Source organism: Coturnix japonica, chromosome 4 (assembly GCF_054131305.1).
Source record: "Coturnix japonica strain WE chromosome 4, WE-NBRP24, whole genome shotgun sequence".
Lineage (NCBI taxonomy): Eukaryota > Metazoa > Chordata > Aves > Galliformes > Phasianidae > Coturnix > Coturnix japonica.
In genome coordinates, this window is record NC_140666.1 from 16,517,308 (window position 1) to 16,544,900 (window position 27,593).

Here is a 27,593-nt window from a genome sequence, read left to right on the forward strand (position 1 = left end):
AACTGACAACACACATAAATAAGCCATGGGGTATGTCAGCAAATTCACACAAGTCAAATCCAGAAATCTGAGCACTGTACAGCAGCACAGGTGATGGCTCAAATAGGCTGATTCAAATCTATACAATGTTTTATAGATCAGAACATCTCAAAACATACCTGGAAGCAGGATTTTATTTATTAAATTACTTGTTATATTCTGTCATGCTCTGTCAGTTAGAACAAAATCCTGCTTTGGAAACTACTGTCACACTGACTACAAAATAAAAGAACAAATATATCCATAATTATTTTCAGAACAATGTGCAATGGCCACACATGAACAAAGGGTGCACCAGAGGATTCTGATAACCACTGCGTTTTTGGCTTTCTGCTCATTTGCCTTGAATTTCAGACTCGTGGTAAATTAAAAAGATAAGGGAGTCTGGGTATTAACAATCAAACCTTTTGTAAAAATTGTCTGTTTTAACAGTTCTCATCAACATTAAGTGCTAGAAATACCTCACAAGTCAGTATGGCTTAGAAGCCCAACTCCTACTTTCAAAAGTGACTCAGATAGCGATGGGCTGATTTTCAAGAATACTCAGGAAAAATACAATTACAGAAATTGGAGTGATGTCCCAAATACCTTTGTAAGTCTGGTCTGCCCTTCAAAAACTAGAATGGCTGGCTTAATGCTGAGCACAGATATCAATGAAGCATTGATGAGATACCTAAAAACATCAACAGCCAATCTCACAGCTGCGTGTAGTCTTGAATTTTATTCCCAAGGTGCCTCTAAGAAACTTAACCTGGATCCTATTATACTGATTGCTTATTACTGTGGTCTTCCAGTCTCTTAGGTGTAATGCTTAATTTCCAAAGTACAGCTGATAATATTAAAAAGCTACCAATTGAACTATCCATCCCAGCAATGAATATAGCGATATATAGACACATAGATAAATATCTAATAAAGGAAACAGTAAGGTAATGGTGCTCCCCACCCCAACAATCAAACATGAAATCTGATTTCCTTGAAATTACAGCCTGAGCTGGCTGTGATCCAGACCTCCTCATGTTCTGCAGCCCCAGTGGCTTCTGAGTTCAATGTATGGGTCACATCAGCTCTGCAAACAAGATATCAAGTAACTTCAGTGCAACACATGGAATATAATGAAGAACATGCTTATTCCAGATTCATGGCTCAAGAGGACAATCTCCTTTTTCTAAATCCAATCCTATGGTTTGTTTACAAAGTACTTATTACCTTTTACACCAAGAGTAATTATTCTAACATGGCACGTACACAAATACTTTGTAGATGCACACAAATGTATGGTTATATTCTCAGCTTTCTGACCATCAGAAACCTCTGGGCAGCAAGTCCTCTTAACTGCCACTTTCATGTGACTGTTAGACAGAAGGCAGGTACAGTGCTTATACTTAACATGCTCAAAAGAAAAGAGTTAGAAAACAACAGGAACAACAAAACAAACAAACAACACCAGCTAACTAACCAGCAAAACTAAAATCTGAACATGTAAGAGTGCTACAGAAAACACCACTTGCCATGTGCAAGGAACACTCAGGTACACTCCAGGGCTTCCCAGAACACATGCTTTCATAGGGCTGCTAGCCAGGAGCACAGGCATGAAGGGCATCCCCCTGCATGCACCTGCAGCTGGTTCAAGCTGTACTCCAGAGAACAGGTCATGAAGCAAAGCCCATGGATGCTGTAAGGGAGGGATTTGCTCTTTGACAGCAGGGGCACATACTGCTGTCATAATCAAGAGCATTTCTGGTCCATTCTTGACTGAAACAAAGGCTATGGAGCCAGCGCCACAGCTGTGTCTGTGTCACTCTGTATTTCACTGATAGGTAATGGCCCTCTATAGCTAACATGACAAACACTAAAGCTTAGCTCACTATCAGTAACCCTTAGAAAATGAACCCATGGTTTATAAGGTGCAGTTTTTATGAATATCCTGGAGGCCTTTTTCAGACACAAATATTGCAAATATTTCATAATAAACAATACACTTTGTTATTAATTTACATTTCTGTCAGCTCACTTGCTTAGGCTTAAATCAAATGCATGAAACATGCCAAAACCTTCTTTTTTTATAACAGAAACTTATATTAAAAGCAGTGATTGCTGGCTCCTAAGCAGTTTCCTAGTTAACAAGAGTGTTTGATCACAGTCTTTGTTGTCCATGCTACAAATGACATGTTTTTCAGAAACGTGTACTGCTTGTACAAGCCAAAATTTCAAGCAGTGACAGCTTAAGACTTAGTGATGAATTCAACCTGAGAAGAACCTCTATGTACTCATGGTTACATGCATGGGCACACAAATGCACAATCAATCAGGATTTTGCATTAGCAGTGTGGCACCATGGCTGGCTCAGAGCACAGGTAGGTGAAGGCTTAGCCTGCATCAGTGTCTTTCCACAGATCTCAAAGATTGCTATGATGTAAGAAAGCCATTCAGCAATCTTTCTGGATGCATGTTTTTCAAGTCTTACTGCTCTTAATGAGGATTGAAGGTAAACTTACTAAATAACTCACAAGCATTAAGTCCGTCACCACCTGCAGTTTTGAGGTTAATGACTTTGCATCAGAGATATTACAATCCAGAGGATTCAAAGGGTCAGTTCTAATACAAGTGTGAACTCTATGCCTTTCATCCATGCTACAGCTCAGTAAGATGGACCTATAGAAAACTCACTTCACAGTTCTGGAGGAAAAGTGGAAGCCATAAACTGTGATGTGAAGAGATAACTCTGACTCTGTAGAGAAGCTTCCTGTAAAAGTGCCACATTATTCCATTCTTTTTCGCCCATTTTATTCCACTAAGCTATATAAATTGCTTACAAAAATTTGGTCTAAAGCCATCCGAGTAAAGAGAATTTCTGTCTCTCAGCACTTTCATCTTGACTCACTGTTTGTAGTGTTTAGACAGTAATACATTAAAGCCACAGAAATCTAATAAATAAAACATATCAATAAATTATATATCAATGTAAGAAACAGTCTTGGTCCATATGCCAATATAATTATGCAGCAGTTCTTTTACTCTTCAGAAAAAGAAAAAAAAAAAAAATTGCGTGGTTTAAAATGATTTTGATAATCAAGAACATTTGTTTAGTTACCAGACTCAATACAAACTTAATGTAAAAGACACAACCTTAGAATATCTCACTATTTTCTCTTGCGTAACTACTCACCCTTGTACTTATAAATACTTTAGCAATGGTTAAATGCAGTTTTAACATGAGACTACACACTGAAAAAGTTAGAACTCTCCTATCTTTTTCTCTTCACATATACTGTGAAAGTATCAAAGTATTAATACAAGTTTGCCTTCGTTTCACGGCTTGGGGTTTTTTGTTCAGTTGGTTTTGGTTTTCTGACTGACTGATGAAAGATCCCATTTACTCTTAGGCCCCCATTTTGTCAGTTTTGTCAGCTCACTTGCAGGTTAAATTTAACAACAAGAACTTGCAGAAAAAGCCTTCACTCAGAACAGAGCGCTGAGTTTGTTACCCTTCAGAATTCAAAGAGGACAGAACATATAAAAATATCTCTGAGTTTTCTAGTGAATATTTGTGCAATACACGTCACTTGAGATTTTTGGAAGAAGAAACCCTTATAACCTTTAAACTTTAAACTCATGTACTACTGCATCCACTGCTTATTAAATAGCTCCTGGGTCTCTCGTGTCACACTTAGACACCAAAAGGAACATGAATTCACTTCTAATTTGGGAAGTTTTCCTTGTATCTCAAGAGAAGATTTGTAAGCACATTCCGAAGGAAAACTGCTTATTTGTCATTATATCTTTAACATGTAAGTACTGAAATGTCAAAGAAACAGCATGGTGAACATTTGAAGTGTTGGCACCTCTCGTACACTTTCTATACACGATTCATGTTACAGCTTTGTAATCTTAGTTCCCTTCCTTATTCCTTGCACTCTCCATCTGGATGATTACACATTAATTGTCAGAAAAGTCCTCTCTCTGGAGGACACCCCCCACTTGGGCCTGTTGCTGTTTCAGGTGTTGTGCACCTGCTCTTTCTCCTCTCCTCACATCATGAGTAACCTAGTCCTTTGGCACTGATTAATTTAAACAGCATTTTTCCAATAATGAAATACAATAAATAGATATAGTTATTCTTTCATTAATGTAATCTATGGCCGTCTAAAAATATTTCACTCAGCTGACAGAAATGATGCAAAATTCCAATTTCCTTGAAGTAATAAATGGGAAGGTGCACTTCAATAAAATGAAAAAGAATAGCTGCCAGATGCAGCTTTGGAGGCTACCGGAAATCTGAGACAGTCATGGGATGAAGACTTGTGCTCTGAGGATGCAGACAGCCAGGCTAAAGGAGACAATATGGACACTGAGCAGCTCCGAGAGATTCAGAGCAAATCACTTTCTCAGCAAATACAGCCTTCATTTCTGCTGAAAGAGCACTTGAACAACGGGTAAGTGAGAAGAAACCAGTCATCTGCAGACTTTTCCTATGTATGTTTACTCTGGTTCACTTAGGGGGAGTGCAACTCCTTCTCCCTAACACCCGTGTTAAAGCATGCCATCCATGGGGCCTGCTTGCCTCCTGCTGAATCAGAGCAGAGGGGTAGGGCTGGCATGTACTCATGTCACATCAGGCTCAGGTACGTCACTGCCCTGGGTGGCACAGCATTTGCATCGCCTATGGGTATATACCACTCCTGCCTATGATAATAACCACTGCCATTGGCTGGGGGAGCTATGGCCCAAAATACCAGACTGCAGCCAAACTCTGCTCGCAATGAAGACATCACAAACACTTCCATTGATTTCACTGTGGCAAGAGCTGGGGTGGTGTCTTTTATTTTTCCATCCTATATGAAGAATTATAAATATTTTTGGTCATACAGTCATATGGAATAATTGTACCTGCAATTAAATCCTACTGGCAGGTATGGCCAAGCTCTTTTCTGGCTCATGTCACCTTCCTAATGCCAGACTTCATATGGAGGCTTCTATAAAGCCTATATAATCCTTTGTCAAACACAATCCTTTCCCCTACAATAGAGATTTATATTTTTTTTTTTTAGGATAAATACTGAAGCAGGCAAATTTAAAATTGAATTACTGTGAGGAATTAGGCAGGTAAAATGCTGCTACTCAAAAACAGAAATAGCAAGTAAGCAAAATCAGGATGAAATTGTGTTTACGCTTCTGTAACATTTGGGGCTTTACTCTGTGGGGAATTCTCTGCTTCCTTTCATTCGCAGTTTCAAAATACAGTATGGATTATCCTTCATATGGCTTTCACTCATACCCTGACATGGATGCACAGGCAGAATGCCTGTGCAGACCTGTGAATATGTTTGATTTAGTTGTCTGACCATACTTCCTAAGAAGATGCTGAAAGGATGTGGAGTAACTGAGATTTAATGGCACTGCTTCTTCAACAAGCAGAAAGACACGGTCTGTAACCAACCTCTGACCCTGCCGAGATGAGACAGTCTTTAATTCTGTAAATTCTGTCCCACCAACACAGACAAGCAGCTCAACATAATTAGAACAATTTCATATTAAATGCGTTGTCAAGAAGAACTTCAGCTATATTCTCTTCAGCCCCAATTAACTTGAAATTAGTTTGATGAGAACAAACTGACATGTTTTTGTCTGGTGCTGAGATCACTTTCAATGGCATAAGGAAAACAAAATTGCGTATCCTGAGAAATATAACAGTAGCGCTTACAATAATCACAGTAAGTTTTATTGTTTTTTATGCTAAGCTTTCCTATGAGTAATACTACTGCTAAATTTTAGTTACTTAATTTTCATTTGTTGCTATCTTAATTGTTACAAACTGCTCAGATATGCAGTTCTAACAAGGTGTGTTACAAAAACATGCTTAATATATGCCTTCAATAATTTCTTTGTTGTCTGAAAACTTTTAACTTACAGCAAAGCTGGCATTTTATGGCTTGCAGAGCTATAAATCATTTTTAAAATCATGATGATATTACTCAAAGCAGATGTGAAAACATATGTTTGCCACGGTTGTATAAACTGCTTACTTGTCATGCTTAATAAATGTTGATACTTTTATTTTAACTACATTCCTTCTTAATAACTTTGCAAATCTTTTCCATGGTAAATATACTTTGCCTTAGTGAAAGCAATGTCAGGTTTTGAAAAATAAACCTTGTATACAAATTACATATATATATATATTTTTTGCTGAGCAACCCAGCACACATCACACTCTTCAGTGGCTGTCCACATCTGAACATGAAAATTTTCAACACATTTGAGGTGCACCAGAGCCCAAAAGAGTTATGCAGAAGAGAATGTTACTGCTACTAGGAACAAAATACATAATGGAGAGGTAAAAAGCCTTGAAGAGTAATGACACTTATATGGGGTGACAAGCTGGAGACTTTCAGAAGGAAAACACAGACTGTATCTCCTACTGGTGCAGTCCACCATCACAGGGTGCTCATATTTCTACAAAACAGGGATTCCTAAAGGAGATACAATACAGGTCCATCACAGTGCTCAATGTGAAATTCCATGATTGTATGGAATCACCTTCAAACTGCTGGATGTACACCGTTAATGCTTTTATAACTTTGTCATTTGTCCCATGAGAAGTCAAAAGGTTTCAGCTATGGAGCCACGGGATTACATGAAAATAGATCTTCACATGTCAAAACATCAACTACTTGCTAGTTCTCAGTAACAAACTTGACCTGTGCAGAGCAAGCATAAAACCGAACGCTTGATTTTGTCTTTTTATGATAACTCTGATTTCTTATGATCCTGAAGCACTTAAAATATTTTAGCTGACAGAGGACAATCTCTGAATACCGAGTTTCATTCTAAAAATCACATAAATGCAACTGAAAGTAACACATGTATAAAAACACATGGGAGAATGTTCAACTGAAGAAAATAACACTGCACAAAACCACAGACCAGATATGGACAAACCCATACAACATTAATCTCAAGGTGGCTTACAAAATGTTGCTGGTAGGTCTTTGCTGTGATAGCAAGGAATGCTCAGTGATTGCAGGAATGTAGGAATTGGTGTTGTGGGTGGATTTGGGTAATTTTCACACTTCTGGATTCCTGAGTTATCTTTCCTAACTTTTAAACAGTACTTCTCTTCATCTGCTCCTAGTGATAGACCTGCTACTACCAATACCTACACGATTCGCATCTTTGAACCCCACAGGATATTGAATTATTGCGCTGAAAAATAATTTAAAATGTGGCAAGAAACCACATACAGTTTAAAAAATTAAAATCAACTATATTTTCAGTTTTACGCTAAATATTAATCTCTAATTGTTACAGAATTTTTTATTGCTTTTTTTAGTTTTAATTTCAGGAACAAAGGCATAGTTGATGACAGCTCTTTAGCCTCTGGCGCTGTCTGTAAGTGCCAAATGAAGTCAAGAGGGAAGGTTTTAAGCAAAATATTCCGGCCAAAAGATTATCTCAAAATGGCACATATGGGCTTTTATGGGGCTCATGAGTGAGTGCCTGGAGAAACCAAGGAACAGAAAATAGCTTCTGCTTTCCAGAAGGGCCGTGAGTAAGAAAACATAAAGAAGTTTTAGACCCTTCCTTTTCATGACTGGATCAGTCACAGATATGTCTACAGAGTAGGGTCCATCTTACAATTAGGTGGCTGTCATTTTCATGAGTCTACTCAAATCACTGTATAGAACTCTGGAATCACAAGGCATACAGAGCCTCCACATTATTACTTATTTTCTTTTTACTTGAGTAGCTCCTAAAATTGCCAATAGCTAGCATTTTAGTTTACTCTGAAAACAAAGCAAGTATATAGGGTGTGCAATCATTTACACAGGCCTAAAATTTATGCGTTTGTCTTACTTTAATACATAACCTAAAATCAGCTCAGTCAAAATATAAATCAGTTTGAGTTTTCATTTATGATAACACATTCACATTTACATTAGAATTAAAACTACATCCAGCCTACAACGTCTCCTCCTTGAGACACTTCCTTTTCTTTTCCTTCCTCCTTAAAACCTTAATAACTCCCTATCCCTCCATTCTGCAGCACCTCTCTTCTAGAGTTCACTTCACACTTACCTTCATCTGTCTTTTGTTTCTTCCTCTACTCATCACCTCTTTCGTGCAGGTACTCATTTTGTGTGGCATTCTGTATATACTGCCAGAATAAACTTTGTCTAGCAATATGACTGATTTTTAATTTTATTTTAGTTTTATTTACAAGGAAACAAAATGCCATCTTCCTCCTCCATGTGCAGCTGCAGATTCCACACCTCTCTACAGCTGTGTCCCAGGGCTTATCTGCATACACCAATGTATTAACTTTCTCCAGCTCTCACCAATCAGTGCAAGAGCAGAGGAGGCACTTCCCTGCCTACAGGACAAACACTATGGGCCAAACATCACGTCTTCCCTTCCTTGCCTCTTATGAGATCAGGTAGTAATATTAGACATGAAAAATGGCTTATTTTCCTCACTTATGAACCAGTATTAGAGTAGCATGCACACACACCTACTGGAGGAAAAGAAACAATATAATGTGACTACTCAAATAGTTCCCAGTAACTGCATAAATAAATGAGAAAAAGAATGGCAAAATATTACTCCCATATAATATAAATAGAGAGAAGCAAAGACCTGTTTAATCCTCCTAAGAAAAATGTGACCTAAATCCAGTGGATACATTATTCATTGCAATTAGGCACTTGGCTTTCTTAGATTTATAGTATTATGCAGAATACTAAAAAAGAGAATAAAACATATAAGTGTAATTAAATGCCTGAGATAGAAAGAAGTGTAGTGATACCTTTCTCCTTTTGCATTTTTTTTAGGCTTGTCCCGGTTTCTTGATCAATGAGCTCTCCTTCCCTGCTGTTGGTCAACATAGCTAAAAAAATGAGAGTGCACAGCTATGTAACAACTGTAATTAAAAAGGTGTCAAAAGAGGAAAGCAGTAAATTATACTTTTTTTTTCTTGTTATTTTAATACTTAAAAATATTTTAACATTTATTCATACAAGTTTTAAAGCAGCTGACCACATCTATTGTCCGTAAAGCTCATAATTCAGCAATTGTAACGTGAAATATGTGGCTGAAGCAATTTTGCTCAACTTGATTAAAAAAAAGATACCAATACAGAACTAAAACTACTGAGAATGATCTGATTTCTTAGAAGCAGTTCAAATAAAAAAATTAGAAAAGTACTTCACAGAAATCATTTTGGGGAAAAATGCACTTAAATAAAGCAAAAGACGTGTTAGTAATTATCTGTAAAGCAACAGGCACAATAAAAAAAACACGGATGCACAGACAGTAACCCAAACCAATAGATGAAAAGGAAAAAAAAACAGACTTCATAGTGTTAAAAAAAATTCTTAACATCTACAAAATCAGTGAGACGTGTTCAGTTCATGATTTCACGGTGCCTATTTTCTTTTATTCCTTCTATGCAATTAACCAATTACAGAATTTAGTATTTCTGTAAAAAGACTTGTGAAAAACTTGAAGAACTTTCACTACTCCTTACGGAGCTCAGAGGATAGCATTGTATGCTATCATCATCAATAAAACAAGTTACAGTAGCCTTCAAAAGCTACAACAAGGGAATGAAAATCCCTTTTTCATTGTTACTAAGGGAAGCCCTATTTTACATACACGGAAGCTGAAGGGCATCCACTTTCTTGTTCATCCCTTGTGTGTGCTGTGTTTTGTCAAAGCAGTTCAGTTTATATTGATTGGTTTGTCTACTGTCAACAGAGGTATGTATTGCAGTGGTGCTATAGTATGGCCCATAGCAAAAACTCCAAAATCCCAGCCAGCTGCTGAGCAGTAATTTGAAGGGAGTGAAGCTCACAGTGACTGCCACAAACTGCACTGCTTTTGTAGTTTAAATCTAGCTCAGCAATGTCTGCATGGGCTGTAGTTTCTGTGAAGACAACAGCATTGACATACATGGATGTAAGTAAGATATTAGCTGACTTGCCCTAGATGCCTCCTGGAAGCACCAGGAACAGGATCCAAATTTCTTCCAGTCCATACTTGCATTTTAAACACAAGATCAATAACGTACAGACTGAAAATTGTACTTGAGAGAACAATAAATAAATAAATAAATCAGAAAGCTCTCAGCTTCATGGCATTGGGTGATTATCTGGGCAAGAGGATGTATTTTATAGTGTAAAAGTTGTCATAGGTGTGTTTTCATAGGATTTGAAACATGTCCTGCTCAGGTGGTTTCAGAGTCACTTTCTCAAGCTAGAATGCAAGATCACACCATAGAAGGGATGGCATCTGTGCACAGGTAGATACAGGCACAGAATGAGAGGCTGGGCTCTGCATAGTGTTGAATATAATACAACATACTGTAGTGAGGAACTTTCTGGTCATTTTTGTGGGATTGTTTTGTACATTTCTTTCTGGTTTTTGAGAAACGGGGGCTTTCCTGAGTTTCCCAGTAAATAAGTATTTGCTTCAATAAACTGCTATAATTTGTGAGGTCAGCAATTGTAATGAGGTGTGAGGCTGCAAAGCACTAACCAATTCTGTCTGGTGTGTTGTCCAGCTGGGAAGGAGAGCTGGACACGCTGCTGCTCTGATGAGAGGAAGCATGGCTCCCAGGCCGCTGACTGTCTTCTAGGGATGGAGCTGGAGAAGGGCTGTCTTGAATCCTTTCCTTGAAACAGAAATAAAACAAGGTCTGTGCCATTTGATTAATGAACTTCACTGAAGTTCAGTAAAAAAAAAAAAAGTGGATAAAATAACAATAACAAATAGTCTTTCCACAATAAACAGCAAACAGAATTCAGATCAAAATAGTAGTATAGCCTTGAATACCCAACAAGAATATAATCTTCTACATGCAATGCATCTAAGCACAGTTTTTCATCCTTAGTGTCATGACACAGTACTTACCACCTTTTTTTTCTCATTCATAAATCTAACTTTTTCACACATAGGAATATAGAGAATATTTTTCCACATGGTTTGTACAAACTAATTTTAAACTACAGATACTGAAATTGGCATGTATGAGTCACGTGTCACATAAGTAACTCGAATTTTGACAAACTGGTACTAAGCACAGACAGATTTGTAAATTCACAAGAAAAATCACTTCTTGTCTTTAAATATACCATGCGTGTCTTCTCAAGGCAGCGCACAGTCCAATTTTAAAAGCCATGGCATCAGTAAAGACAAGTTTAGTTTCAGATGCGAGGTACCGCAGACCAACCAAAACAAGACTGCGTGCAAATTTTTCTGTGCACAAAACTTTGAGACCAAAGTGTAGTTTAAATCCACCTCACGCTCCAGGGAAGGAGGAAAAATTGAGAAGAAATTGGAAAATGGAGAAAAATGGAATTCCGTAGTCCTGTCTGTCTAAACTTGAAGACTCTGGAGAAGTTGTGGAACTTCCAGTAGTAAAAATTGTTGCTAACGGGTTAGAAAAGTAATTATTCATCCTGTCTTGAGGAAAATGGTTGATTATATGACCACTTGAGACCCTTTCCAGCCCAATGAGTTCACATGCATTATTCTCAATTTACTCAAAATGCCAGCCCCCTTCTTTTCATCATTGTGAAGATCAATGAAAAACGAGCCTCTTCTCAAAGAGGCTGATCATGGCCTGAGATACTCTGGATACTCTTATTTTAAATTTTACATTTAAAATCCTTTGTTACAAGTAAGAAAGACATTAAAGGCACAGTTTCAGGGGAGGAACACCAACAAGGAGAAGCCCAGAAACTGTGTCTGCAGCTGCCCTCATCTGTGGCAATCAGCTGTTCCCAATGGAAACACAGATCTGAAATATTCATGATTTTTTTTTTTTTAATTTACTTTTTTAGGGGAGATTCTCCAGCCCCCATCCCTTTAAAAACCACCATCACAATTACACTGTAATCTGGTGAAGTTTTCTCAAAGGAACTTGGAAGATTTTCTGCCTTTCTAATCTATTTCAGATTTTTCAGTAAGAGTAATGCAATCTGGCTACTTAGTGGCAATTTTCCATGTGCTTCTGAAAATATGCTCAATATCATCCAAACTTCTAATGCAGTTTTTACTAGATACTATGCTGTATCAATACTATAGTTTTAGGAAGAGAACACTAGATTCTCATAGTTTCTCCATGACCAATAGCTCGCATAATAGCTTCTGTTCACAACCTACTGAGGCAATTCATTAATAACACTGGCAGTAGGATCGACATTTTAAGAATACTGTTACCCATTATAACCATCTCTCTAAAGCACACTCATCTTCATATTTACAGACACATCTGAGAACGATGCAAGGAGTATGTGAGAGTGGATACTTCTAATAGCAAGGGGTGGTATTTGTCTATTCCAACCCCACCAGCCAAAAATGCAGTAATTAATGTGTTTTTAATAGGATAGTTATTGTACATTAAATAACAACTGAGCTTCAAAATCATATAACAGATGTGTACCTATTACATAGCTGTTAATCCTCAATGGAACTGTTCTCACTAAATGTCTCTTATTTAATGAACATACAATAACAAATAAATCTTGGAGGGAGACTATTAATTGCAGTATTTCTGAATGTTAATTAAAATATTTATTAAGTTTTTACAAACAAACCTACTGCATGTCGAGTTACAAGACCTTAAATTTTTAAAAACTGAATGCCTTTAATCTTAGAAATTCTCAAATTCTGGGAGAAAAAAAGGAAAAGCCACTCATCTCAAAGTGGTCAATGTGGTGCTCCTCAGGGCTTGGTACCAGGCCTACCTTGTCTTCATTAGTGACACTGACAGCAGGGCTGAGTGAACACTCAGCAAGTTTGTGAGCAACACCAAGCAAAGTGGAGTGGTTGGCATACTGGGTGGAAGGGATGTCATTCAGAGGGACCATGACAGCGAGTCAAAGAAGACCAAGAGTCTGGGCTGGAGTAATCTCAAGCATGAACACAGGCCAGGCAATAAGTATACTGAGAACAGCCCCGCAGCGAAGGATTTGGGGGCACTGGTAGATGAAAAACTCAACATGAGCCAGCAATGTCTGCCTCCAGCCCAGACAAAAAACTGTATTCTGAGCTGCATCAAATCAAATGTGATCAGCAGGGCAAGAGAGGCAATTCTGCTCCTCCGCTCTGCCCTCATAAAGTTCTGAATGGAGAAAAGCTGAGGATGCCTAACCCTGGAGGTCTTCAAGGCCAGGTTGGATGGGGCTTTGGATAACCTGATCTAGTGGGTGGCAACCCTGCCCGTGATGGGGGTCGGAGCAAGGTAAGCTTTAAAGTCCCTTCCAATCCAAGCCATTCAGTGATTCTGTGCAAGTCTGAGCTTATAAATTTTTACATTTATGTAAATAATAGCCTTGAGTAAATAAGTGGTTACAGCTAACAGGCTACAGCTCTGACTGTAATTCTATTTGCCTGGATTTCAGTTTTAACAATCTTCTTTGGCATTACTTTCTTTTTATGATAAAGAGTACTCAATTTGCAATTAAGATATAATTTTGAAATGATTAATTTTACAGAAGAGTGCATAGTTTAAGTAAATTTCTTTGTCTATTGCAACCATGAAAATGAATAGCCAAGGAGAGGGCAAGCCAACTGCTCTACATAAAAAAACAAAACCACCTACGAACAAATATGATGGTGAATTTATCACACAAACAGCCATATAAGACACCTTAAATGAGTGTTATTTGAGTAATTCAAAAGCTTATGATTTGGAAAAAGCAAAGTATCCTAGCTTCTTCTGATAACTGTATTCCATTGTCTCTTGCTATAAAATAATCTCTGCTTTAAGTAATTTGCCTTCAAACTCTCGGGGTCTTATTTAGAAATGTTCAGGCAGAAATAAACGTGTCAAATAATAATGTCATTCTTAATCACACAGTGAATCACTTTCTAAGAGAGTAAGTTGATTATGCTATTTAACATCTTGCTGGTTACAGAAATTTACATGTACTTTTCCCTATATGTAACAAAGGAGCTGAAATTTTCTCTGTATTTTATGTACTACTAATGAAGATATAGTGTCATCATGTAGGACTGCATATGGATCGAGAAACTGTCTATTTCTAAACATTTGTGTGGAAGTGTAATGCTGAATCTCTCCTGCTATAATGAATAACACTATGAACAGATTTTTTTTTCCTCCTCCAAGTAAACACATCCATTTTTCAGTCCTGTAATCAGTATGCATCTATTTAGCTACTTAACAGCAATGTGCTCTGGTTCATTAGGTAGCTACTGTTGTGTCTCAGCCTAGTTAAAATTTCACAGCAAGTTAATCTATTTTATTACAAATGAGAACACAAGTGATAATGTCCTCACCATTTTCCAAACACAGGGTTAACAGTATTTGTAACAAATCAATGAGGGCATTTAAATAGGAAAATTGCAAATCTAAAACCTTAACATTTTTTACACGCTGATGACTTCATTTTATTTGTCATTTATGTATTTTACAACCTTGCTACTTTTCATAGATTTTACTTTTTTTCTTCTTGAAATAGCTCAGTCCCCACTGGCACACTGCAGTGCAGCCTGGTTCTGCAGTTGGGATACATAAAACTGAGAGAGAAACATCCCGGAATAGTCAAATTTTTCCATTGAATTTCTTCATATTTTATAAATCTTTAGGATTCATAATCCACATTACAATGTAATGAATTATACATGTATAATTTACAGATTGTGAGAATTTTATGAAAAATGAAAACATTTCTCAAGATCTCACCTATTTGTCTAACGATAGTACCCACTTTATCTTTTCTCTTTCCTTTATAGAGCTGTATCATAAATTCTCAAAAAAGACTTCTTCAGTATTTAATCCTTTTGAAGGGTAATATATTTCTATCCTACTAAAAAATAGTGTCTTGCTTTGGCTTAGGAAATGTAGCTACAAAGCCTGACATTGTTAATTTTAGTCGTGATTTAGGTTAACAGCACTGAAGTCATCAACTCTTGCAGTTTCCAGATACATCCTTGATTTCACCTCATTATTCTTTTTCCAGCCCCTGTGAGATGGTATTCCATACAAATAATATGAAACACCATGCAAGAGCTTCATCCTTACTAGTTTTATTGGAAATATATATGAACAGCTTACCTATTTTTGACATAATCATCTTGACCCTAATTCCATACCTCTGTTTATTTTATAGTATTGATCTTCATTTTATGTCAAGACTTCAGAGAAATGATGCTGGATTTTCTTTTATTTTTCTTTATTCTTAGGGCTAATGAAGCTGTAATTACTCTTCCAAATGTTAATCTATCAATAAGTTCCTAGAGGATTTAATGGCATTTCATCGCTGACTAGCAGGATTTGGATGTTTGTGTGAGTCCTGGATGTTTTATTCAGATATTCATCTTGATATTTCATATTTAATTGAGATCCTTTTTCTGTTCAGCGTTCTGCAGTAGGAGAACTGGAATTCAGACCTCACTGATGAAACTTAGAGGAAGGAAATATACCGATTTTATTGACTTTAGGCCTATGTTTAAGTTTTCAACTATGCAAGAAAAAATCAGAGCTGATCACCAGGTTCACAGGCTCTGGCATAATAAATTTTACAACATTAATTTGCTCCCTGGCTCCCCACTGGAATGTGCATTGTCACACCTCAATCTTACAGAGCTTGTCAAATCATCATTCAGATTACCAAAGTGGACGACAAGCTGGCTAGACCTTACTAAAAAAAATATAAATCAAGAACCAGAGAGGTTCATTTCGTATTTACTATCCTTAACTAATGCACTGCTATGAAAAACAATGCACACTTAGCAATTAGGCTTTTCAAAGAAAAGGTATAATCTAGACACAGTAAGCAAGAACTGTATTACATCTTAGATGATGCTGGACAGATTAAATATGATTGACCACAAGAAATATGTTGGTAGAGCTACCATTCTGGGGCAAGAGAACAGTAGCTAGGTTTATATTATGAGCTATCTTAGTCTCAGAATAGGCATATGTAAACAGTAAGGACAACTTGTTGGTCTTCTGAGCTAGTTATATCATCTCCAACTGCTGTAAGAACTGGAGATGAACAAAGGAAACAGCTGGTCTAAAAACTAAGATAAGATATGTATGTCTGAAAGCCAGCTGGATCCTATTCATCTTTTGCACTGTATTGGAAAATCATTCATTTAAAATATATACTTTGCCATTTGAAATGCATTATTTTTTCCCACTGTGTATAGATAGTTGCTTCAGTCATAGTCAACTGGCATTTGTTTTCACACCAAATTTAAGAAATAATAAAAACTCTTCTGTTTACTGATTTTTAATACCAGATGTTCACTTGCTAATTCCATTACCTTGTAACTACTTCCTATAATTCATTAATTGCCAGCTGCTCAGCCAAACAGAGAACCACGGCTAATCAGATGGTATTGGTAAACAGCCAAGCAAGAGTCTCCTTCTTCAACATTTCTTAAATTAGCAATCACTGGAAAAGCTATGGCAATCTTCACTGGTAAATGAAGATTTTAACTTTACGTTTTACTTTGAATTTGAAAGTATAATATCGACTAAAATTGGACATACTCCTGTTGTGGAAACTTCCTGCTTCAGTCCCTCCTATGAATTGTTTCATCCAGTGCTGCTACTGAATGAAAGAAAGGCACTCTGGAGACTAATGATGGTAATGCTGTATCTCATCTATGTTATAGCTATATTAGTTATTAACTACAAATGCAAATGCTTAGGCCAATACTAAAAAGAACTGAGCCAGAACTAAGAGCTAGCGTGTGCTTGGCATGACAACATAACTTTGCTAGCTTTGCAAAAAAAGAGACGTACTTCATTCTTACATTCTTCCTCCACTTGCAAATTTAACATTAGTGTTCACTGCTTATTCTTTAAATTGGAATCTAGTTGTCTTTGTGTTAAAAAGCAAGGCATTCTTGGCATCACAGGGACAGGACATGCCTCCCTTCATAGGAGGAGAGAAGTAAAGGCTATTTGATACAATTTGTAGGGACCCAAACATCTCCCAGCATAATAGCTTCTCAGTCAGTGAATAAAAAGACACAAACTTGCTTCTTTTTTACAAATACAGTTATAAAAATTAGTCTTACAGGAAGTAAGCAAACTACCCCGTCTCACACATCACTCCCCTAATGTATTCTAGAAACCATTTCAGCAATAAGCTGCCAACAATGAACACTTGATATGAAATGGGACAGAGTAAATCTAATAAAGAAAAGTACCATAAATTTTACAAAAGTTTTGTTTTATAAACCTTGTAATATTCTATAAACAATTCAGAATGAATTGAATTCAGAGATATGAAATTAGCAACGTTATAAATTCTGCAACTGGAAATGTTTTTACACTGAGAAGAATTGTTTCCAAGTACTCTGAGATGGCCACATTTTTCTGGCTGTCAGGTAAATATTATGAATGCGAGTTGTACAGCACATAGAAAATAGCACCTCTCAGCAATAATTACACAACCCATCTGTATTGTCTTTAGGGAATTTAAAATGATGTCATATACATCCTTTACAGTTGCTTTAAGCATCTCACAGAATCAGAAGAGAACACAAAGAAAAATACATTCAAAAATTGCTGCTGCATGTAGAGATCACAGGTTAAAAATAATGTTTTGTTCTGCTTATCAGTAGACCAGAGAAAATCCAGATGTAAATTGTGTAATGAAACGCAAAATTTTGCCTTTCACCAAAAATGTCCATTTTTAACATTTTTTTCCTGGATTTTCCAAACGCATTCAAAAGATGTGTCACTTGTTCGTAACTGGGACCTGCCTAATGGCAAAGCGAATAAGAGGTACGCAGCAATACAGCAAGTATAAGGGAAAGAGGACAAAAGAAAAATGAACGGCAGGAAACTAATCTGCAGAAATACTCCTACTCAGGAGAAGCGCATCTTTCAGGCAGAGCCAGAAGGAAGCGAGAGAGAAGGACAAGATGGAGAAGGATGAATGAGACAAGAGCAAGAGGAATAAATAAAGTACAAAAGATGTGGGACAGAAATAAGCAAGGAAAAGGGGGAATAAAAGGGCAAAAGAGCTTCTCAAATGTCTTCTGTGTTAAAATTTTGCCTCATTATTCCAGTCTCAGTTCTGTTACTTAACAAAAAGGGAGCAGCTTAAGGCCCCTAATTTGAATTCTGCTCCCACAACTTGAAGCCCACCCTGAACACAAGCTGTCCTACAGTCTATTTCAGAGGATACTGTGGGAAATGGTCTTACAGTGTACATATAAAGACTCACACAAACACAGCTCCAGAAGCTTGGTTCCTGCAAGACCTCTTGTACTTTCCCAACTCCAAGATAATGGAAAACTTTTCCATTATTTTTTTTCCAGACTGTATTCATACCTTCAGATGTGTTCCTGAAAGCGAGGAACAGGCCAGCAGGTCCCCAGAAGAGGAAACCTCATTGGATATGACCCATGCCAAGTCCTTGCTTCCAGGTCAGCCCATCCCGGCTCTGCTGCATGCAACTAGCTACCTCCTACTCTTTGTTTGCCCAGAGAAAGAGCTCATTGGATCCCCATCACAGCCCACACAGGAACTGCTCCAGAGATTTGACTCTTGCCAGCCTTTATTAGAAGTTCACAACACCATCTGATACCACTCTGAGAATGAAATCTGTATTTCTCCTTTTCTAGTGTATGCCTCAAACCCAGACAGAGGAAGAACAGGTGAATGTGTCTACAAGCACTAACTTATCATTTCAAGACAAGCCAAACCCATCCTACATTTCCACTACAGTCCCCTGAGGACCAACAAGCTCTTATCCAGGACTTCTTTCCCCTTGCCAGTCTCCTGTCATTCAGTCTTTTAAACACCCCAAATCTACCTGAGTCTGGATTCCATTTAGCTCTTTTTCAATGCAGGACTATCTAGCAACTCCTTCTTCTAGATCCCAACTTTTTGTTTGAAATAGTGCAAGTTTGTATGTTTCTTGGTTAAATAAGCCCCTTCTGACTTAAACAGTGTAAGTAAAGACTACAGGCTTGGTAACACTACCATAACACTCTTGGTATCATGTGTGCCTTGAGGATATCCCCAGCCTCAAATCTCATTCCACCATGGGCAGACAGTTATGTGATCCTATTATGAGGTTTTAAAGTGCTGCCAATAAATGGAAGGGCTATTCTCATTTTTGTTGTGACAGCTCTGTGTATTTGCTATCCATGTATGTGCTGTCAGCCTCAACTCCTCTGGACCCATTTTAATTTAAATGCTGTTAAGACATAGGTCTGTTTCCAGATTCTTAATTGATTTGCATTCTCGGAATACACTGTAACATTTCCTTTAATTCACGCAATGCTGTGAATGCATATTAAAAGTCATATTCACTTACTGTATAATTAAGTTTATATAATTTAAATACAATACAGATACTACATTCACTATTGGTCCACCGTAAAATAAAATTCTTAACATTATGTAGTTATAGCCCTCTGAAGCTGAGTTGTTCTAAGAACTTCAGTGACAAATTCTCTACTTTGTATAAAGGGCTGATCCAAACTTCACATCTGATGATGTAAAAATACAGCCACTGAGTAGATTCCTGTGAGGTGGAGGAGAAACACTACAGGATGACAGTAAGCTACCACATTTACTCTCTACTTCTTCTTCCAGTCTACTCCATGAATCAAGTTCTAGCCCAGACTGGTTCTCAACACCAGGCTGGCTGGCAAAGCATTTTACAGCCAGTGCAGAAACTTGGGATTGCAGAATTCATCCATCTCAAAAACAGCTCTGGAGAAAATGATCAAGCAGGAGGGTAGACACAAGAGGGAGAAGAAAGAGGGTGGTAAAGTCATTGCTGCTCTCCCTCATACTATACCCTCATTCATGCAGATTCTTCAGAACTACTTCAGCCAAGTTTCAAGTGGAGCAAGCACTTTCAGATGAGCAGTAAATTCCTGAAAGCCCAGATTTGTAAAATGAATACTGTCAGAACCATACTTACAGCACTGCTAGCGGGTGCTGCCATAATCACATCAGATCACATTATAGATGGCTAAGAAGGTTTTGTGTGCCTGACCGTTGTGCCTGCCTAATTTACAGTGTTCTTGTCAGGGGGAAATCAAGTTTCATAGTTATGACATTTCTTTCTGGAGCACTAAATGTTAACTTTGCTGATCATGCATATATTGGTAGAACAGCTTATTTCTAAATGGCAAACGTGATATAAAAAGCATAATGACTTCATTCAAAACTTTTATAGAGAGAGCAGCTGATTCTCACACCTATAGAAAACAGACTAAGTGGTATTTTAGTCATCAGAGGGCAGAAATAGATACACACTCGATATATTCAATTCATTTTTCCCATTTTAAGTAATGTCACTGTGCCATAATTGCGGTCTATCTAAAACTAGTTATTTTCTGTACTTCTAATATGAACTTAAATAACGTTGTCCTATAATAAAAGTATTACTATTGATAGATAACAACAGCAGCAACCCTTTTACGCGTTTCATTTCATACAAGGATCTCATCTTAATTGATAGTCACTCAGAGCTAGATGATCGTACATAACGGAAGGAAAGGACAAAGGCAGCCTCACACTGTGTAATAATATTCATATACAGTCTCAGCACTCAGAACAAATGAGAGAAAGATGCAGCATCACTTGACAGGTGAGAGTAACACCACAATGAAAGCATGCGCTACCTCTATCACACTAGCTACTGGCGTATTTCCCTCTGCATCATGTAGAGGAAATAATTCCCACTAGAGTGCTGGTGAGACCTGCCGCTGCTGTGGACATATTGCATATCCCCTGGTGCACATATTGGGGAAGAATTGCTGTAAATTAGTAACTAACATCAGTTAGGGCTTTCCAGCAATTTCTAAGAATTTAATGACTTGCACATTAACTAAAAGGTTGTTAACCTCAGAGATACCACTTTTTGCACCTAGTCAACAACTGTACAGACACATTGACAAGGAGAAGTTTTTACAGTTGTAACGCAGATTAGTTCTATTCTAACAACTGAATTAGGATCTGTAACTAAATTACATATTTGTAGATAAAGCAGAACATCTTATTTATCTTCTTGCTTGTACTTTCCTCAAACAGAAGCACTACCAGGAAGAGAAGATGTGTTATGTTGTGTTATGTAACATAAGCCCACTGCCTTTAGTGTTTCTTAAAAAAAATGGTCACTGTAAACATTTTTGTTAGCCACAAAAATCTAGTTTCATAGATGACTCTTACCTTTATAACAGAGGCCCCTGCCCTGGAAAGAGGACTGTGCATTTGGGCTGCTGCAGCCATGTTAGCTATTGTATTGAGGTGGTTCATCTGATTCATTGCCATTGCAACCGAAGCAGGAGGTAGGCTGACGGGTAGCAGAGGGTGGGGCATCATCATAAACGGCAGGTCTATTCCTAAAAGAGAGCACGCAGAAGTTATGTGTCTCAATCCCCCATTTTATATCCTGTAATTTTTAAAGTCTACATTTTACTGGAATATTGGTTAGTTGGACTCAATTCTACTATGTGTTAATAAGTTTGAGGTTATACAGGAAGTAATCATGCATTCTAGAAAAGGCTGCACAGTTTGCACTAGGCCAAGAAGCATTCAGATGTAAAAACAACGCAATTTTAGCAAAATTATTATACACTGGTGCACAAGTTCAGAGGTGTTCTTATTGACATCAACAAAGCAAAAAAAAAAACAAAACCAAAAATATGCAGATACCTGCACATTTTCCCAATACAAGTGAAGAATATTCATTAATCACTTTAACATGTCTTCTAACAATCTACCTACGTGGCAATCTGAGACTAGACTTCTGTATTAAGACTACTACCTGACTAAAGAAAGCTGTAGAACGGACTACAGGACCACTGTACTACCATACAGAACTGCGAACATGAATATGGGATGAAGGCAAATCATGACCAGCTACAGCGGCTTATGATTCACTATATTTTATTTATAAGATGACCCATGCCAGTATTAATGATGACATGTAATAAGCCATGTGCACATACATCTCCCTTCACTTTAACCACATTGACAGTACCCTACACTGCTAACATCCATAAGCCTTTGTTCCCTTGCACATCTCCTTTAACAGCCCAATAATCTCTCCTCATACTCCATAGAACTCCAAAACTCCCAGGCACCATCTGGTCACACTGAGTTGTATTGTCTACTTAAAGTCCAATTGACATGCAAACTAAATGCAAACTACAAACAGAATTTAACAGCATATCACCAGTTTTAAGACACAATCCGTCAAACGTTTCAGAGGACTATGAAGAAAATATAGCTTGTAAATCATTGGACATAATGTCTGACACTCAATAAACTCTTTAACAACCTATAGACATTTGCCTACTACAACACCTACTGGAATATAACCCGAAAGTTTTCTTAACATTATTTAACATAATTATCCCTCATGCAAAACACGTACAGATAATGAATTATGCAAGAATATTAACGAAAGCATAAACCACGGTGAGTATTAGTCCCATAACTTGCTGATTCTTAACTACTGATGCTTAACCACATGCCTGAAATGCTCAGGCTCCGACCTTCCCATGAACAAAGCAAACATTTATTGTAGGAACCATTAGATGGTTTTGATTTCTTCAAGTCAGTGGTGTTACTTGGGTAGCAAGAAAGTATCTGCCCTAGAATCTCCTAAGGAGTCAGAAATGTCACTCATCCATTAAAACAAACACCAAAAGTCAACTTTCAAAACTGAGGATGAAGTAATGAAACAGATAAGGGTTCACAGATAGTGAAATTTTAATTCTTCATCCATCATAATCTTTTACAATTGATTTTACTCTTCGCTGCCTTTTTAAATATTATTTTCTGTTGTTATCTGAACGCTTTCTTGGAATAATGTCACAGTCCCTCCCCTTTGGGTCTAACAGAAGAGGTGATCTCTGGCTTCTCAGCTGCCCCCTTCCTGAAGGAAGGAAAGGAGGGAGGATTAAAGTGAACTGTAAATTACAAAATCAAACTTCAGCTGTGTGATTCTATTCCAGTTCCTTTGAAAAGCTGGCTTTAAGTGATGACTTTGCACAAACTTGGTAGGTACAAGGAAAGACAAAGAAGGGGAATTTGTTCCTACACACTTTTCACCAGTGATTTCCCATCCATTCTTTTCTCTCTTATATTTACTTGGTGGCCAACATTTTCAGCTGAGAAGAACTTACTGGAATTTTACGCAACTGTACTTGGTTTTTAGGCCACGTCAATGTTGACCAGAACTAACAGCCCCTACCCAACAACAGGTGGCCACTCAAAGACAGCAGCTGTGTCTCACTGGGATAAAGCCTGCCTCCAAGCAGGGACTCCATATAACTTATTTTTTCTCCCCATGATGGGAAAGTACATACTGTTGGTAAGCAGGTGGTTCTGCTGAAGAGGACTGAGTGGGTGTGCACTTCCAAGGCTCGACTGTCCTGACAGGGTGGGATGACCAATGCTGTGCTGAGATCCTGTTGTAATGGGAGACTGAAGCTTGTCTTTATCCCAGGAGGATTCACTCCCACCTGCAAAACAGGGTATAAAGGGACCACAAATGGCACACGCTTTCTTAAAAAAAAGCAGTCTGCTTTGTTAGTGACAAAAGAATACTTTTTACCTGTGTTTGCTTAGCACAAACACAGCACTTCGAAAAAAAATAAAGGCTAAGAAATACGCATTAGGTGAAAAATATGACTAAAAAACTTCAGCATCTCCTACTTTCTGACCAGCAATGCCTAAAACAGAAAAAGCTAAAAAGGAAAAAATTAACAAAGTAAGCATCAGACACTGGAGCACAATCTCCTGTCAGAGGGAAGCATGCCTGCGAGGGACTAACAGATATCTATCACTACTGTTAATGCTAACTGAGAGCCGCTCCACCATTCACTCCTTCAGTGATCACCGCTCTCCTGACTTTTAGCTCAATGACCTTAACAGGTTATAGCAATTCAACCCCCTGCAATGTTATTTCTGAGCTTTTCTTCCTCTGCTGGGCTCGATCCCGGGGATGCTCGAAGCAAAGCTCTTGAGTCTGCCAGGTTAGCCAAGCCAGGCATTAGGTAGGGCTTGGAAACTATCAGGATTCAGGATGTCAAGATCAGATAACTTACAATGCACAGCAATTATGATCAGAACAACAACAACAAAATATAGCAAACTGAGCACACATCTACTTGGCCCAGAGTATCTGTTTGGTCTTCTGAACATGCTGTGTTTTGCAGCAATTTTACAGATGGTAGTTTTCTATAGTGCAACATTTATACATGTGAGTAACAACAAGCTGCTTTTAAAGAGCAGTTAAGTAGACCATGAGAGTGAATTCTGAAATACACACCTGGTCCACAAAGCAAACCACCTTAAAAGTCAGGCTGAACAGTTCTAGAGAAAAAAGCTATTTCAGGTACACTCCTTTCTCAGGTATATCCCATGTTTTTAATTTGATTGGTAGTAATGAAAATATGTAATTACGATATTGATTTTATTTTGATTTTATGAACAAGAATTTCAATTAGAGTAAGTAACAGATTATTGTGATTAAAGGGGACTGTGGTAGAAAGCAAAAGGCACTTAAATTGGAAATGAAAGTAACAGAAAATGTCTACATTTTTATGACAATACTCAGCTAATAAACATGATTAACACTGCTAAATGCAAAAGTTTGAAAGATCAATGACTGAGAAAAAAGGTAATTGCTCCATCATTTTAGCACCATGTCCATGTGTGAATTACCCTCATGTAAAAGATCTGTAATTTGCAAAATGATGAGTCATAACTGACGAAGAAAGATATGGTGAATAATGGCACGTGATATCAATACAACATGGCACGGTGTGGTAATTAGAAGCACCGCTGCAGCTAAGGCCCTTTCAACATTCTCATTATTTAATATCCAGTACAGCTGCGCTTTTAAATAACGTTTGACTAATACTTAGTGTATAAGTTGTTCACACCAACCATCATGAAACAGAGGTGCTACTTAGTGAAGTATTTACCAACTGAAACCTGTGATTTGGAAAAGGTTGGGTTTTTTTGTGGACCTGATGCTGCAGTATCAGAGCCAGACTGGATTTCTAGGTTAAGATGCATGTACTGTAGGAAAGAACAATTATTCCTACATGGAGAACTGCACTGTGAAGAAAAGAGACCTGCTTACGGAAATACAGGAAATCTGCCGGGGAACAGGGAACCAAATTTACATTCTGTCATACAGTCCAAATCATCAGATCAGGATTCCTTACAAAAGTGGACAACAATAACGTGTTTGTTTTTTTTTTTCCCTGAAAATTCTTGTCAATCTGCTTCTGTATTCAGTGCCAGCAACAGAAGAATAAACTGCAGTACACTTGGATCTACAGATCATTCCTGTGTTCTTACGTTCTCCATCACATTTCCTTACAGAAAGAAAACACAGTAGTGCTGATAGTAAGATAGAAGTGCAATATAATAATCTTATGTGCATCCTATAGTCTTCAATACACCACACAGGTAACAGCTTCATCTCTTAATTTGCACTGCACATACTATGCAGTAGCAAGTCCTTTAAAATGAAAGTAAGAAGTATAATTACTTCTTACCTATAGCTGTTAAACACTGGCACATTTTGTAAGGGCAGTAAGATTAATTATCTCCAACTTACAAGTGGGAAAGCTGAGCTTTCCCAGTTCTGTGGAGCAGCTTCTTCCAGGTTCCTGGTAGATGAATGGTGAAGCTGAAAGAGAAATCAGGTCTGACAGGTCCTACTCTTGCTCCCTCATTTTCAACTCCTCCTACCTACAGTAACTTTGCACAGCTAAAGGTAACAGCTTCAAAAGAATACCTGCATTCTTCCCTGCAGTACCTACCTGCATATAGTAAGAAAAATTTACATATAAACTAATAGGAATAGGAAAAATATATGAAGAAAAAAGCATATACAAATATACAACACAATTTGGAAAAACAGAAACAGAAAACATGAATTTGATTTATTTTACATCTTGTGTATAAGGGGAAAAAGATTCTATTTATTTTAAATGAGAAAAGTTACTAATACTTTTAAATTTCTGATTTAATATTCTGATTTGTGTCATAAGAGCATTAACAGAGCCCTCAGAAGTCTGCTCATTTGTCAAAATGCCAATACATCATTTCTACACTTTACAAAAAGCATTATGTTTAACACTATTACCCACTACCCATATGACCTTCTTTCTGAAAGATAAAACTGAAGGACAAAAAGGTAATTTTTCCTTATCTTGTTTGCATTCTAGTCGATCTTGTCCCAGAACAGATTGCACTCAGCATTAAAAAAGGGCAAGAGAGACAAGAACCTCCATCTTCCAGGGCTCCTGACGCTTATCAGAAGCAAGCACAGAGCCTGCAGCTTCCTTAAACATAGACACACCAAATCGAAAAGAAGACGGCCAAGTTATTAGCTGTCCAGCTATCCCAAAACATTATAGAACGCACTGACTTGCCAGCAGAAGGAGCTAAAGAAGATCTGACCTGCTTCAACCACCCAGTTCAGGTCATGTAGAAAATCTAGTGCACAGTTCTTATTTTGCTTTTCAGATTTACAAATAAATGCACAATAAGGAGGATGAAAAAAAGGCCTAGTGGTCTGCATTGCACACATTCACCTACAAAGAAATGCAGTGTATGTTTTGAAGGACACAGATAAAGACAGAAAGATATATATATATTGGTAAGAGAAAGAGTTACTAATTGAAGCCTGGTATTCGCTAGTCTTAAGAGGTTACTTGAGAGAACTTATTTATCAGTGCATGAATTACATTTATGTTCAACTAAGCAAAAGCAAAACTAATGCAACAACCCCCAGTCCATTCACTCCAAAATTACAACGTGGTACAAGGCAAGCATTCCCTTAACACCATTTTACAGCCCAGTGGACAAATTCTGAACATCTCTTCTCTTGAATCCCTATGAAGATGGAATTTAGATGAGTTCATAAATATGGGGATTCAAACCACAAGTAACACAACTACAGGAAATCAGCCCAAGCCATACATACATGTACTACTGGTCTTGTACTCACATATCTACCATGCAGTGTATGATTATGTGCAATCACATATAGGTTTGTAAACAAAGATCCTCCGTTGCAGTTTCATTTTGTTTAGCTGAAAGAAGTGCAGGTGATAAGCTCACCTGTCCTGGACTTCAGCAGTTCTACAGCGTAATTATTTAAGCTTCATGTTTTCTAGCAACCAACCTCTCTTCTTTAGAACAAAAACTACTACTTTTTTTTGGTGAAGATCTATTTGGGAAGATTAAATTAGAGTCTTACTTTGAGGTACTGAAAGATCTCCAGAAAGTAATCGAAGTTCAACTTGGTGACAGTTTCCTTTCATTTGGTTTCAAATTCATTTTATCAGCCTTAAAACTGCACGTTCTACCTAAATGAAATCCACTCCGTCAGAGGTACCTTTGAATTGAACAATCACACTGCTTCAATCTATGTCTGTCATTTTATTTTTTGTTGTGATATATTTCTGAGAAATTGAACCCAAATTGTTAAAAACAATATCCTTTTCTCTGTCCAATTCTATTCTGAAACTATCTTTAAGCACATTTTTCATGCTACTGGGAATAGTAA

General features: G+C 37.5%; 1 protein-coding gene across 6 annotated transcripts in view; it reads right to left on the reverse strand.

Annotated features, from left to right (window-relative positions):
• The window catches only part of DACH2 (dachshund family transcription factor 2), a 244,614-nt gene that overhangs the window by 41,720 nt on the left and 175,301 nt on the right, over window positions 1–27,593 (reverse strand). For 3 of the 6 annotated variants that reach the window (XM_015860388.3, XM_015860387.3, XM_085544592.1), the window contains 4 exons: window positions 23,368–23,523; window positions 21,221–21,393; window positions 10,576–10,711; window positions 8,846–8,926 (listed from right to left, as the gene is read on the reverse strand). In XM_015860388.3, coding sequence (XP_015715874.2) covers window positions 8,846–8,926; window positions 10,576–10,711; window positions 21,221–21,393; window positions 23,368–23,523 — 546 coding nt within the window. The remainder of the gene's footprint in view (window positions 1–8,845; window positions 8,927–10,575; window positions 10,712–21,220; window positions 21,394–23,367; window positions 23,524–27,593) is intronic. The other 3 variants (XM_085544591.1, XM_015860389.3, XM_085544593.1) reach the window with 1 other exon arrangement.